Source organism: Harpia harpyja, chromosome Z (genome assembly GCF_026419915.1).
Source record: "Harpia harpyja isolate bHarHar1 chromosome Z, bHarHar1 primary haplotype, whole genome shotgun sequence".
Taxonomy (NCBI): domain Eukaryota; kingdom Metazoa; phylum Chordata; class Aves; order Accipitriformes; family Accipitridae; genus Harpia; species Harpia harpyja.
The window spans coordinates 8,105,707-8,121,220 of record NC_068969.1 but is presented as its reverse complement, the minus strand read 5'-3'; the positions used below and the strand labels follow the sequence as shown (position 1 = coordinate 8,121,220).

Here is a 15,514-nt window from a genome sequence, read left to right as displayed (position 1 = left end):
TGTTAATGTATTCTGTGGATTAAAACTTGCTGTTTCATTGGTGTACTTGAGAGACTCCCCTTGCTGAACTAATGTCACTCAACAGGAGCTGGGAGAAGAATTTAGTCTTTGGTTTTTAATTTGAAAATTGTCCAGCCTTCTTCAATACTAATTCTCACAGGACCTGCAATCTGAAGTGTATCACTGCTTAGCGCTGATTTCTGCTTTCCACTCATTCTCCATTTCCCTCTGCTATAAATAAAAGTGAACCTCTTCCCTCCAGCCTGGTAGGCACAGAGCTTATCTTTTTCTCTTTCAGTGGGCAAAGCATAATCCTTCCAGGTTTACCTGTGCTTTGCAGGATGTTGTATTACCTTCTGCCACGGAGGTGAGCTACAGCATGACCTTTAGGCACCAACACCTTGTTCTCTGGTAACTAACGCTCTGCATGACTTAGTGCCCTTAAGAGTTACAGGCACAAGTGATAGTGATAGAGGTAGCAAAATCCTACCTCCATGGGAATGAAAGGCTGAAACAAACATTCCAAGAGCATGAGGAGGCTCCTTGTGAGGTTGCTGTCCGTTGAGGCAATTATCTCCTTCACAAACCTCCGGACAAAGCCAATGGCCTCCTGTAAGGAGAGGCAGGAACAGCTCAGTGTCACCATCCAACATATTTGACTTTGCTTTTACCTTCTAGGGTTCTGGTTTCTCCTCACCTCCCTGCAGGTTATGTTTAGCACGGAGGGTATGACTGAGAATGCTACCATTTCCCACTGTGTCTCAAGTACCACCTATTTGACCAGAGAGAAGCAAGTCAAACCCCTTGGTTCAGTCTTAACCCCAAGAAACCTCTGGGCTTGCCTTCTGGTTCTGTGCAACAGTGATGTGCATCTTGTGTCATCACTGCTGTTAAATGGTTTGCTCCCTTCAGAGCTTTCCTTTGCAGCGCCAGGTTATTCATTAAAATAGTGGTTTAGGAGCACAGTAAAAATAAGACAACTTGCTGTTACAACTTTCTCCCTGGAGTTATTCCACTGTAAGCAATGGAGATGCACCAGGGATGATTTTGTCCAGAAAATAATTTTAAAATGAAATAAAACAAACTAGAATGACCAATAAGACTAAGTCACACCTATAAGGATCAGCAAATAACCTCTATTAAACCCAGAAAATTCACAGAGCAGTTTGTATACTGGTAGTCTGAAGTGTTCCCACAATGGCATTTAAATCCAGGCCTTGATGAGTCTGGGCTGGTTGATATCTGAGCTGCCAAGTTCCAAGCCACGGAAAGGCTGGAACAGCATGGGAGCTCACCTTGAGGAATCTCTTAAAGAGAGATGCTAGCTTCTGTGCGAAGGGCTGCATGATGCCTGGGATTTTTTGCAGCCAGCACTCAATGAAGGGCTCCAGCCCCAGGATGCTGGGTTCCAGGTAAACCATGCCACAACGGGAGACTGTGGCAGGGGAAGCAACAGCCAGATCCTGGACTTCAAACATCATGGTCATGCTCTGGAAATTGCAAAAGGAAAGAAAGGAAGATAAGGACTTGATCACTTCTGATACATCTTTCAGCATAATTTGGTGAAGCTGAAATCCTTCCCTTTGTTGCAGGAGCCCTCTTTTTGTTGTGTTTGTGCAGCACAGCAGAGGTCTGGCCAACACAGGGCTGCTGCTGAGACACCAATTTCCATACGAGTCCATCAGAGACATCAAGTGGAACGTAAAAGGCAAGTCCATTCTAAGACAGAAGAAGGAAAACAGAGAACAGGCAGCAAGAGCAGGAGGGATGAGTTACCTCTGTCAGCTTGATGATTTCCCCTGAGCTGAGACACAGCTTCTTATTGTCATCTAGCACCGTGTTCATGTTCTCAATCCACAAAGCATCAACTGGCCCATCAAACATGTACCACTTCTTGCTGGTGTCAGTGGCTGCAGCTCCCTGCCGGATGAGTGAGGAAAGGATCCCATCTATCCTGAAAGGTGGGAGGAAGGCAGGGCTTGGCCCATGCTCGTTTTGCTGAAATCAATGGCAAAGCCAGAATCTTACCCTTGTTCGTGTGCCCAAGGATACCTATGCCCCACTTGTTGATAAGCTGCAAAAAGGTCTATCTCATTCTTTCTTTTACTGAGACATACATCTCAGCCTATGACACCATAAAACAATTTCTTTGGGCATTAGGATCTGGACTTCATGTCATCTAACTATAAAGTGACAAGCTTCCCTTTAATATCTCTGTCCTCAGTGAAAAGCAAAGAGGCCTTGCTAGCATCCAGTTCAGGTCATAGGCGGGTTACCTGCTCCCTGGAGGTGCCTCTTTTTCTCCACCAAGTGTAAAGGGAGACTCAGGACAGCTACTCTGCTAATTCAGATGCTTCAGCTGGGTAACTATAGGTTACAAGGATGAATCCAGGCTAAAGAGCATGACTCTACCCTCTTTATAACTGAAGTTCCCTGTCCTCAGCTGCCTGTGAACCCAGGCGGTGCTGGAGCTGGTGAACAGGTGAGCAGACACACAAGGAATGCTGGCTGTTGACAGCAAGAACTTAATCTGTACATGGAAACCCTGAGTGCATTTTCCATTGAGGCCCTGGACTCTACTCCCATTGTTAAATAATGATTTGTTATTTTTATAGCGCCAGTGAATTCCAGGGTATTGTTACTGAGACCAAGGGAAAACAGTCTGTTCTAAAGCTCAGCTGATTAAAACAGATGGATTTGTCTGTAAATACATTTTACATGACTGCTGTATTTTTCTTTTTGTCATGTTGACGTGCCTGTGTGCTGCCCTTGGGTAGAGTCACATCTTAAATAAACTGTCGAGCTAACTGGAATATCCTATAAAATGTCCTTCAGTAAAGATGCACCAGAGCCCAAGTTGGGTCTTAGCATCAGTAATGCTTGCTTACTTGCTTGCACTTTTCCTAGTTAGTTTCATATTTAGTTTCCCTCATTTTACAGAACACAGTCTTTAGCTTTGCCCCTAAGCAAGTGGTGGGTGGCGGGGCCAAAGGGAGATTCACACTGCTTCTCACACCCTAGCTTCTGGATAAAGTAAGCTGCAAAGTCAACCTCAGGTCACAGATGGAAACATAAGCAGTAGGACCTGGCTGACAAGAGGGCTAATGGGCTATTGGCTCTCGCTTCCAAACCATGTAAGCAAGCAGGAGCCCTGGTAACAGGAATGAAATGCCTCTTTATGCCTGAAAGTCATTCCTCATCATTCAAGGCCACCAGTGTATTTATACAGAACAATTCAAGTGTGCAGTACAGAGGTCACTTTTCAGAAGCAAAGCAAGTGTTTTTAAGCTGCTGTATCTTAGAGCAGGGGCATGTGCTCTAAAGCAATTGAATTATTCCTTGTTACGCAGTTCATGCTGTGAGCTGAGCTGCAGTAACTGTCTGGGCATGTGCTGGCAGCCGGGCCAAGTGCACAATAAAAGATGTCAGCTTAAATTGCCGTGACTGGGTATTGCAGCTTGGTGAGGATAAGGACTTGATCGCTTCTGGTTTTATGCCACTACCCTAAACCGTTCTCAGCCTTGAAGAGAAGACGCTCAAGACCAGAAGAAAAGCGTTTCCCACCTGGAAGGAAGGAAAGCAGGTTTTGTACTTTACCACTCATGCGTTAGCAAGTTGAACTCTCCATAAAGCTGGCCCATTGTGACAGATTTGGGATTCAGTACAAAGTAGCTGACTGCTTCGTAATTCCCACCACTGGCTGCAGGCTGACCTTTCAGTGATGTCATTGCAGCTGCCAGAACTTCATAACTCTGCAAGAGCAGGAGAGCAAGACAGTTAACTGCCATGGCTCCATAGCGACAAAGCCACTTGCTCTCACAGCAATTACATTCAAAAGGCAGTAAGAAAGGAGACATAGTGAAGGATAATATCATAGTAAGGAGATGCCTGGCTGTATTCACAGAAATAAAGCACTCGAGAATCAGGGCAGGCAGGAAGTTAGAGCTCCTGTGCAAAAGGCCTGACACGTCTCGAGATGTCAAAGTATGTCTCGGCCTTAGAAATTTGCAGCAGAGCTAATAAGCTTCGGTCTAATCTCCCAATTCGAAAGAGTGAGCTAGTAATATACTTCCCCATGGCTATAAATCAATACTAAAAGGCAGCATCTTGGTGTCCTGACGTCTATCTGAGAGAAGGTGGAAATGCCAGCCTGTGAGTATTCTGTGAAGCTTAACCCTCTGCATCATGAGGCAGGCGATGGTTTGCTGGGGCCAGCACAGTATCTCAGCCATACCTTTGTCTTCCCAGAACCTGTTGGCCCCACCAGCATAAGGCCATGACGAACCATGGTGGTTTCATAGAGCTGGATGCACTTAGATACAAAGCCTGTAGAGGAAGATGATGCAGAGTGGGGCTGGGACCAGCTGTCTCTTTCCTAGGGCAGGGTGCTGGACTAAAAGCCCAGGCCCAGAGGGAGCTTGTGGAGAGCCTTTCCCCTCACCATCAACATCCTTCAGATTCTCTTTGATGCAGGATTTGCGAATGGCTTCTTCCAGGATGCCATAATCAACAGGCTTTTCTCTGATCTTGGGAAATAAATCTGAGACAATACCATTGAAGAGCTTGAGGTCGTCCTGCAGGAATTTGGGTACATTGGCATCCCTGATAGCCCGCAGGCAGATCAGCTCCTGCAAAGATTTAAGAACTCAGAACTTCAGAGATCCTGCCTCTCTTATGTGGCTGCAGAAAAGGCCACGTAAGTCTATGACAGTGTGAAGTATAAGCACATTTACCTCATTCATAGTCGGATTCTCTCTTTTGAGGTTGCCAGCTGTTGAGATGACAGTCTTCACAGCTCTCATCCCAAAGTCATAGTGGTCCTGGAAAAGGCACAGAGGAAACAATGTCATCAGATACAGGAGCATCACCTAAAAAGAGTGAATGTATGCATGCACTCAGTTAGCAGGTAAGAAAAGAAAAATGAGGGAGTTACGCCTTCAGAACAACTGCTCCTTCATCCAAGTCTGCTCTTAGCATCCTTCAAACAACTAACTAGTCCTCAGCTGTACAGACGATGGGTGAGGATGATGAAAAATCCTAGATGGAGGGAGAAGTAGGCAGGGCTGCTTGGCTCAACTGTCCTGCCATTGTAATCCTAACTAGGACTGAAGGTGAATGCAAGTCCAGCCACAGGAACAGAAATGAGAATTAGAAAGGAGGGAAGTAGATGAAGAATGGGTATTGTGACCTTTTTGTGATATGCTATCACAAGGCACCAAGAGAACTATCCAGGTACTTTGTGCCTACGCTGAGAAAGCCTCACTTTTAAAAAACATTCATGGACATTCAAGGCATCTACCTGGGTGCTGAGCTGCTCTGACAATAGTTTGAATGTTGTGGTGATCTTCTTTGCAAGGACTTTGGCTTCATCAAACCCAAAGGAGTAGAGTGAAATCTCAGCAATCATGGAGTAATCTGGGACCATCATAGCCACAGGACGAAAGAGAGCCTGAAACATACAGTTCCAACACAAGATCACATCACTGTTGTTTCTTGCTTTTTCCAGCAAACTGAAAAGGCTGAGTATCCATCCCAGACTGTTTAGAGGACACAGCATGAGTGTGCCTGGCACCTGTCAGGGTAGCATCCCTGCAGACTACAATCTGAGGAGTGCCATTTGCTTACAGATGTGATTCAAATCCCAAAGTTATCCTAGAAACTTTCCAAAAGCATCACATCCTAATCCTTGCCATGGACACACTGGTGGCCTGGGTAGCATCCAGCACTTGTATGGCCCCTCTTCTCTCTGTCTATGCAGTCCGCCCTCCTTACCTTCAGGTTATCAGGTAGTTCAGTACGCCCAGCATACCCTGGGTTCATTGTGATGAAGACTGCACAGGATGGGACCAGTGGGATCTCTGTGCCTTCAAACATGAAGTAATCCACCTAGAAAATTAAAAATATGATCATCCTCAAAGAACAGAGCCTGACCTGCCAATTAAATAATGTAGCAGAATCTTCCAAGAGGAAAATAATAGCTTTCAGTAGTTAAATTATCAAGCACAGACACACAGAGCTGCCCACAACTGTAGTGACTCTATCTGGTCCCACTGCAGGAATCCAGTATTACCAGCAATATTTTTCCTTGTTTAAGAAACTGGGCTCATGGAAGATTTACTGATAGGATAATTTTTTTTTTTTTTTCTCTTGAACAGACTTCTATCCCTCCAGCTGTAAACAAGCATCTTTCCATTTATTCTGCAGTAGAGTTTGGACCTGAATTAATTCGTGGCAGAGAGGGCAAAGAGAAACCTAAATCCTTTTTAAAGCTGTGTAGGTAATAATTTCAGATGGGGGATAAAGTAATGCAGAAGAATTCACAGAGAGCAAGTTTCTAATTCCAAGCCAAAGTCAAGGAGATTCAGGTCTTAACCCCTCAGAGTCTCCAGAGAACAAAGCAGAGGCTGGCTGCTAGACTGGCTGACAGCTGAATCTCCGTGTAAAGCCAACAATTCACTTTACGTTGCAACTCTGTATGTGCATGAGTATGCATTTTTCTGTGCATATTGGGTTTTGTGAATTCACTAAAGCTTGGATAACACATTTAGACAAATGTGGTGCTGAGCAACTCATGGCAGAACACTGGCTGCCTTTATCACAGCTCCAATTTGTATCAGCTCAGTGGATCTGCTTCAGAGTGTCTCCCACAACAACGTCTGCTGGCACTGCAGCTCAAACTGAGATGTATTTCAGCCTGTGAGAGTGTGGGCAACTGTGGTAGCACAGACTAGGGTAAAGCTGCAAAACCCACCCAGGATGCTGACTATGTAATAGCCTGATATGATGCGTCACAACTAGGGCATTACTCATGCCTCTCCAAGTTCAAGTACATCTGTCTGAGTTGCCTGAGCAGTGAAGCTAGTCCTCTGTGAAGATGCATGCAAAGACAAGGACTTGCCTAGACTAGCTCAAGTGGAGAATTTTTTGTCTGCCTTTGCATTCACATGTTCATTACGTACCCTCTGCTGCTGTGCCTTCTGAATGGTTGTGATCTGCTGGGCCACCACAGACAGCACCTCGATATCAATGCGGTTGAACTCATCAAAGCAAGCCCATGCACCAGAGCTGGGCAAGGAAGGAAAAATGAGGGGAGTCAGGAACATCACACAGGAGCAAACTTGCAGTCAAAAGTTCAGCTAGATCTAGAAATTATGAATCCACATACTGGGGAGGCAGCACAGAGACAAGAGATGAACCTAAAAGGCCCCTAACGTCCCACAGCAGGTAGTGACATAGCCACAGTATACTGCTACAGTGGAAGGGGCTGTAGCGGCTCACCCCAACTATGCATCCCAGGCCATGTGATGAGTGAGAAGTTGCATGGTCCCTGCAAGACCATGGCAATGTCTGATTCTACAGCCTAGGATAAATTCTGCATGCTACAGATTTGGGCTTGAAAGAGGTGTCATGTTGAATTCCTGTTTTGTACCTGAGCTATAAGTGTAGCAGAAACAATTTAGACATCTCTTAAGTCCATTTTTCGGAGCTTGGAAGACTATGTATAAAGCTGGAAGCATGTATATGAGGAAGGTGATCTTCCCACAAGGCATGGTTTAAGAAAGAAGTTAAATTACTTACAAAGAAAACATCTGAGAAAAGAGTATCAGCTTTTGTTGGAGTAACTAATTCAGATTCACCAGTGTGCAACAGATTAATTGGACGAGCTCTGTTTGAAATGTAGAGAAGAGAGAAGCTTCTCTGAGAGGATCCCTCAGGGCTTAGAGCAGTCTCTCCTGGCTGCTCAATTTTGGATATACTCAGCAGATTATCTCCTTCTTAAAATTAAGCAGCTTGTGGGCTGAATCTCAGTCCAACATGTATGATTATTAAAACAAAGGCCAGAGCCGCAAACATTTGCACAGGTGTCTAATAGTGGGTTGGTGCAAAGCATTTTAATTTTGCCTTAAATGAACATGGTCTCTTTTTATCCTTTTTTTTTTTTTAAATTGGCTGAACTATCCATCCCTTCTGGCAGGAATTTTGTAACTTTGCTCATTCTGGAACACAGAAACCCCCCTACTAGGGCTTTGCTTGTACTTCTGGGCTGCTATGAAAAATACCCACCAATTCTCAGTGGCCAGCATCCCTGTATCCTACCCACTCCTCGATAATGACATGCAGCATTTCATTGTACCTGGCTAGTCCCTTGAAAAATTTTCCCATTGCCATAAAGTCAAGCTGGTCGGAGCAGTTGAACACTACAGTTTGGATTGCTAGTGCTTTGCCCAGGTCTTTTGTTGTTTCTGTTTTGCCTGTTCCTGCTGGTCCTGCTGGTGCTCCTCCAAATTTCAGGTGCAGAGCTCCTGTAAGTGTCAGATAACACCTACAACAAAGAAGAGACCAGATGCTGAAAAGCATTTCTACTACTGATTTCAGTAAGGGAGACATATGATCTATCCAGCTGGAGACAAGTAGGAATCCATCCTTTATTATTCTGGGGAACTGCTTAGATATGCAGCATTCTGCAAAGGAGTTAGCTATGTGGCCTTGATTAGTATTCATCGGGGCCTGCATGGATAAATCCTTCTGCCACTGCCTACTAACTCACTCTCCAGAAAAAGGACAGTTACAAAAGGGTAAAACTATTATTGCTGCTGCATATTCTAGAGTATTAGATGCCTCTATCTACTGGTTTGTTGAAGAGCTCCTTAGCTATCAGGTGGGCTTTTTAAATGAGTCAGAGCACTACATTAAGAATTAGGAGAGTGAAAGCGATCAGCCTGAGCACTGATCACTAGGAATACAGTAGAACCAATGCCAGGGTGTTCCTATGCCCTTGTCTCAGGTAGTCCTTTACTGTACAAATGGTTTCTATTTACATACATTAAGCAGTAAGACCAGCATGGTCAGATCCTTGGTTTAATCCCCAATGAGGCTTGTTCATCCAGAAAAGAAGAAAAAAGAAAAAGAAAAAGATACACTTGTTACCCAGAAAACAAATCTCCTTACCTGTCAGTGAGGGGCGTGATAACCAGACGGCCACTGTTCCCCAGGTACTCATAGCCATAGATAAATTCAGCATTGACTGCTCTGATGTACAGGTCCCCCCTCGTCCAGTAGTATCTAATGATCAGTGAACATGACATCAGAAAGACAAACACTGGCTGGCAGACAATACAGCAGCTCATAAGACTATGGCCTGCAGGTTTGAAGACCTGCATGTCAAGGAATTTCCCTCTCGAGAGAAGAACGGATAAGGTAACACAACAGGGTGGACAGGAGTTCTCACAGGACCTGAAATTAGGTGTTATATCAAGTGTTGCACTCCTTGGGCAGGAGCATTCCCTTTCACAGTGAGGCTGTGAAACACCATAGTGTGGATTAGTTTATATTGCCAAAGTGGATGCCATCAAAACTAGGTCTGTCTCAGATGCCTTAGAACTGGCATCCTTACCAGACTTCAATCCCACTCCTCATAGGGATGTTAGAGGAGACTCAGGAATACTGCTTACAGACTATGCAAACTCTTGTTTCCATTTGTCATGGACATGGCTGACAGGTAAGGAGAACGAAGACTGGCCAGGGAGGCCAGGTGAGGTTCAACAGCTATGGTCGCTACCTGAGCTGGGAGATCCACTCAAAATCATTCATGCTTGTCACATTCTCCTCAATCAGCTTTGCTGCAACATCCTTCGCGTGGACCTCAATCACAATAAGAGCTGACAACACTGCTCGCTGCATCTTGGACAATCTTCCACGGACCAGGGCAACCAAACTGCCCAGCTGGGTAAGGGAAAGAAAGTACTTTGAAGCAATCCATACCCCAAAGACCCAGGCTATACTAACACAATGCAATCAAACTTATGGCATGCTAAATCCAGATCATAGGCTGTGTCCATGCAACTTCTGCCTCTTCTCTTGTCAGATACACAAATGACTGCTCAGAAGGCAAATACTGCTCAGAGCTGGCTCAAAGCTGACTTTTGCCTACACCATTACCATGTTCAGGTGAAAAGAAAGGAGTTAGACCACCATGAGGCCCAGAGCTAATACCTCCCAGGTATTAGGTGTGATTAGATGCACAGAACAGATATGAAGGATGTAGTTTTGCTTTGATTTATACCGTCCATCGCTTCAGTTCTCCTCCACTTTTGACTTCTTGGGTGACCCTGGAGAAGTTATCTTTCACCTCCTTCCTGTCTTCAGGTAATGATCATATTATCAGTCCCATACATTATTTCAGGTTTATGATGACAAATATCCTAATGATTAAGATGATAAGAACCTGGTTTTTTACCTGTTTTTGAGCTGTGCTATGCAGGATTGCATCTCTGTTTCTCCTATAGTATTGTCCTGGCTGTATTTATAAGTTATCTAAGGTCTGATGATTGAGAAGTCTCCATCTGGCAAAATCTCACCCTTACATTCATTTTCATACCTGAGTACTCAGCTGTGGGAAAAGCCTGCTGGACAAATCTCCAGCTTCCAGAGCTTCAGACACTTCCTTTGTCCAGAAAATCTGGCAGCCAGCAATGACCACTTGGCCAGGCCATTGCAAGACCCATGTGGTACGTGGAGTCTTAAAAACAAAAAACAACAACAAAAAAAGGTGGTATGACAACGATTTTTTTTTATTTCTACATGTCCCTGCTCTGAGATGCATGTTTAACAAATAAGAACCGAGTTCTTGTTTAAGAGGCTTTCGGTTTTTTTCCTCCAGTTGCTGTGAAGAAATCTTCAGGCACAGGCTCTCTGGACACTGAGTACAGCAGGTACCTTCTCTCCACTATGCCACCTGCAGGTTAGTAACCAGTTACAAGTGGCCAGCAGCAGGCGAAAGACAGGAATCAGAGACACCCAAAAGAAAGTTTCCCCTCCTCTGGCCTGTTCTAACTTTCCTAGTTTCAAAATTTCAGACAGAGTAGAAAACAATAACAGAAATATCTGAGGCCTTTTCGTTTTTCAGTCTTTCTCTCTCCCTAGATCCAAACAAATAAAAATTTAGTTTTACCAGCATAGCTTTTACGCAGAAGCCAGAGCCAAGATGCATCCCCTATGCATTGACTGAAACCAATAATTCATGTGCCTTGGTTACTTTCACCAGCCCCTAGCACACTGTGTGAGACACGAGAACTGAAGGAGAAGATCCTTATAAAGAGGAAGTTGCCTGGAGAGAGGAACACATACGGATTCATACAAGGTTGTTCTATGATACTGCAAAGTGTTCTGTGGCTGTTGAATGAGTGTGCAGGGTTTGCATTCTTCTGGACCATTAGCTGCTTCCTCAACTCCACATTCTGCACTTGACCCCCACACAACTGGATTAAAGGTTGTATTTTAAAACTAGTAGAATATCACAAATTCATCAGCCCCATCACTGGTGACCTCTACCGCAAGCCTGGAACTGAGACATCAGAGACCTGCCAGTCTGTGATAAAACGCTTACCTCTGGATAAACACCAATAGATCTTTCTATTTTGTCCCGTACACTGGCCTTCATGGATTTCTCCACTTGCAGCAGCCAGTCCTCCACATTGTCAGTAGGATAGATGGGAACAAACAGCTTCACTTCTTCTCCTTCAGCAGAGTACATGTGTGTGATCTGTAGGTCCTCCTGGAACAGTAGCTAATGGAAGAAGCACAACAGGAGATGTGAATGGAGGATTTCCTTTCTATCCCTACCTTCCTGCCACTGGGGGACAGCCAGGCTGTAGTGGTGTATGCTCATTATAAATCTGGTGCCAAACTTGGTTGTGAATAGTGATAATAAAGTGTGCAACAGATGTGCAAAATGACCTCTCCAAAAAATGTATGAAAATGAGAGATTCACATCGCTGGTTTAACTTGAGTGAAGGAAATCAAATTATAGGCAAGATGAACATTTCTCATTGCCTGTCTAGGATTCAAACCCTTGATTCCTGTTCAATTCTGTAGATTCAGATCATTTCCCTTGAGGTCACAGTGCCTGGTTTTAAGAGTAAAATTTTAACAGCTTTTCCAGTGCCCTAGCATATCACTGAAAGTCCCCTTATTTATTCCAATGGCTTTGCACCAGGTTTCCAGTTCAATTTCCTTTCTATTTTCCCAAGCTAATGACTAGGAGATTGGTTTTAGTGTCTGAGTATTGTGGTGGTGCAAGCTGTGACTAGCCATGGAGTCTGAAGTCTATTAGGAATAATAAATAGGAAAAATAGCTGGGTTAACCCCAGCTGCTAAGTAGGGCTGAAGGCAGAAACTTAATTCCGTTCAGGCTTGTTCACTCCTTGTCCCTCCTGAGGCTGACAGCAAGAGTGGGATTCCATCCTAACCAGGTGCCTGTGAGTAGACAGCTAAGTCTGAGCTATTTCTCCTGGCCTCCACGGTGGGATGGACAGACATCTCCAGAGGGAGTGTCATCTCCTCCTAAGATGGGTATTTAAGTGAATTTCTGTAAGCTGCCCTTTACCGATGCTTATTTTCTCCTCATTGTCTAAAAGGTAATTGAGGGTGCCCAGTTCATTGGCAGATGTCTGGCTTTGAATTGTCTAAAGTGAGGTTGTTTGAATCCCACTGCAGGGATGGCAGCACCTTGCAATGCCTACATACAGTCACAGGTTCCCAGGAGACACATTTCCACACAGCAGAATGTGAACACTCCTCCAGATTCTTAGCATGCCTCCAAGTTCCCATGACACCAGCTACCCAAAGGTGGGCCAAGCCACTAGCATGCTTGCTTTGCCTACCTGTGCAATGTTCTCAAAGCATTTGCGGAGGTGAGGTTGTACAGCAGTGGGGTCTTTTGTCTGAGACAGTATTTCCAGCAGCTCATCGTCTGAAAGGAAGTAGAACCTAGAAACACAGAGTAAGGCATGAAGGGAGACTCTCCTTACTGTAGCATCAGGGGCTAAGTCCTGGCAAGATGAGGAAAAGCCTACTGCTAGAAGCACTGTTTCTGACTGCTCACTGATCTCTTTGTATTTGTGTAGGAGAGCAGCAGCCACGGTCCAGCCGTCTACCTTTCTGTAGAGACAGACTGCTCCATCTGCAGAAGTCAGTTATTCCCACGCAAAGTGGGTTTAAATAAGTATAAAAATAGAAGTATTTCTTCAGGAACAAGGGACAGAGTTACATGGAGGTTTTCATTTTACCCCATCCTTTCTAGACAAATCATGAGGCACAGATATGCAACAACGCTACCAGTCTGCTCTCAACTCACAACATTTGCGTCTGCCTGTTTTCTCCCCATCAGATGGCAGCATTGAAAGGCACAGCCTTGCTTATGTTTGCAGTCTCATGACAATATCCTAAGCTTAGATTGTTTTGCTCCTTCTTGGCAGAGTGAACTTGAGTGAGCCTCTCCTTTCATATTTTCTGAACCAGGGAGTGTGATCCAGCCCACTGAAATTTGGGATTACCTGGGAAAAGCTCCTCTCTTCGTCTCCAGATATTCACTCAGACCTTTCTGCACAAGTTCGAGTAGTTTGTTACATTTTCGCAGGTTCTCTAGTAGCATAGGATCAGGGCACAAAGAAATCACCTATAAACAGAATGGAGAACAGAGGAAGCATCAATATTCTGAGCATGTGGGAGATAAGGCAGTGGAGATAATTGGGTTGCCCAGTGATGTTACTGATAGGATTTAAATGACTCATTCACAGGAATACTTTCACAGGGATCTGGAGAGGTGTGAGCTTTGTGGGCAAGGAGGGGAAACAGCGCTTACGGATGTGACAAGCACATTTCTGGGTTCCCCTAAATACCAACATTTGTAATATGGAATACAAGTGGTGATGGAGTCCTGGGAAGTAGAGACTGGAGAACAGAAGAGCGGAGAGCACTGCTACCAGGACAGAGAAACAGGCGAAAACAATGGCTCTAAACAATTTAAAGAGCCAGTCTTGAGGAGGAATCAAAGGAGTTATTTTATGGATTACAATTATAGCAGGACTGGTTACAAGAGTTGTAGGAGGTAGGGAGTCTGTGCTGAGGAGAAGGTATTTGGTGGGGTGGACAGCCTGGTGCAAGGCATCACAGGGAATGACTCTGTTTGGACAGCAGAACGAAAGGCCAAGTTCCAAGAGAAGAAACCTAGCACACCGCCCTGGGCAATGTTGCATGGTTTATACAGCACTGCTCATGCCTGCACCATTACAAAAGCAAAACCTCAAAGGCAGTCCTTGTGTGAGCACAGCTCCAAGGAGTTTGGGATACCTGCGCTGGCTTTCATCAAGGCACACACCTTGGGGTTTTCATTAGCATTCTTCATGATGTTCCTCCAGTCCTTATCCATGGCCTGGTAGCGCTGGCTTTCTAATGGGAGCTGTCTTTTGATGTCCTCTGACCTAAAGATGGGCTCCAAGTAGAGCCAAGAGCGCTGGCAGTTCAGCCATTCCTCTAGGACATCCTAGTGGGAAGCAAGAAGAGCATATCAGGACACCATGCTATGAACCTGTTTTGACAAAACCATTCAAACTGTGCACCAGAATAGGTTAAAAAAAAAAAAAAGAAAAAGGGAAAAAAGAGGTGATGCTGCACTTAAACCTTCCACAATTCTAAAACCTACCTGCAGCATCAGGAGCTGGAACTTCCTTCCCAAATAATTAACAATTTCCTAGCAATTCCCTTTGCTAACTGTTCTCAACAGGCATCAGAACCAACACGCGTTAGTTTAATGGAGATAGTTCAGAAATATGTGTAAGCCACTGCTAAAGCTCAAAGGGACTCAGTGGTGCTAGGTGAAATTTCTGTGGCTAGTGTTTCTCTATTTTACAGAAGATAGCACAATGTGAGCACACAGTAAGATGGGGCTTTTGTTTTGTGAAAAGAGCTTTTTTGGGGAAGAAGAAAGACAAATAAAATATGCCAGACTCTGCAATTGTCATATCCTCTCTCCTGCCTGATGTACCTCAGCCCCAGCCTTGCCTACAGAATAATCCATGAAAAGATCTTCGAACAACACTCTTAATTCAAAGAGAATGAATGAAAAGCTAAACATTTAAGTTAGACACCATACAGGAAACCCTGTTTGTCAGGCATTCAAAGGACCAAGAACATTAGGTTGGAAGAACATCCTCCTCCTCCATTTTCATGCATGGGAGATTGGAAGGTATGGGGAACCTGCCCAACATTGCAAAGCAGCTCAAGCATTTGACTCCCTTTCAGACTGCCTTAGTCGTGCGGCACTATCTATCATTCCCTGAGCACAGGCAGCCACTCGACCTAGCAAGAGGTGGGGTTTTCCAGTAATACAGACAGCTGTGTTTGCCATACTCCATCAGCTAACCCTGATAAGCCACTTCCCAGAAGCAGATTCATGGGCCTTTAGTGACAGGAATGAACGCAATCAAAAGAAGGGGTAGGAAAGGCAGGGTGAAAACATGGACAACATCACAGCCAAACCCACACAGTAAATAACTGAATTTCCCCATGTCACCTACTGCCTTAGGACTTAAAGTAGCATTTCTGTATTGTCATGAGACAAGGCTAGCACTCTGGCAGCCCATGGCCCAAGCACACCCAGACGGTAAGCACCAATAAACAGAGTAAGGTAGTTATTTATAACAGATAACAATGATGCCATGCATCAAACATCAGC

The 15,514-nt window shown here is 44.7% G+C and overlaps 1 protein-coding gene across 1 annotated transcript in view; it reads right to left on the bottom strand.

Annotated features, from left to right (window-relative positions):
• The window catches only part of DNAH1 (dynein axonemal heavy chain 1), a 72,711-nt gene that overhangs the window by 33,119 nt on the left and 24,078 nt on the right, over positions 1–15,514 (bottom strand). The window contains exons 21-38 of the mRNA XM_052776703.1: positions 14,159–14,323; positions 13,335–13,456; positions 12,663–12,768; positions 11,387–11,566; positions 10,379–10,519; positions 9,560–9,723; positions 8,950–9,063; positions 8,135–8,323; positions 6,960–7,065; positions 5,773–5,886; positions 5,300–5,449; positions 4,734–4,820; positions 4,442–4,628; positions 4,235–4,326; positions 3,598–3,752; positions 1,777–1,954; positions 1,296–1,490; positions 491–610 (exon numbers count right to left, since the gene is read on the bottom strand). Coding sequence (XP_052632663.1) covers positions 491–610; positions 1,296–1,490; positions 1,777–1,954; positions 3,598–3,752; positions 4,235–4,326; positions 4,442–4,628; positions 4,734–4,820; positions 5,300–5,449; positions 5,773–5,886; positions 6,960–7,065; positions 8,135–8,323; positions 8,950–9,063; positions 9,560–9,723; positions 10,379–10,519; positions 11,387–11,566; positions 12,663–12,768; positions 13,335–13,456; positions 14,159–14,323 — 2,565 coding nt within the window. The remainder of the gene's footprint in view (positions 1–490; positions 611–1,295; positions 1,491–1,776; positions 1,955–3,597; positions 3,753–4,234; positions 4,327–4,441; positions 4,629–4,733; positions 4,821–5,299; positions 5,450–5,772; positions 5,887–6,959; positions 7,066–8,134; positions 8,324–8,949; positions 9,064–9,559; positions 9,724–10,378; positions 10,520–11,386; positions 11,567–12,662; positions 12,769–13,334; positions 13,457–14,158; positions 14,324–15,514) is intronic.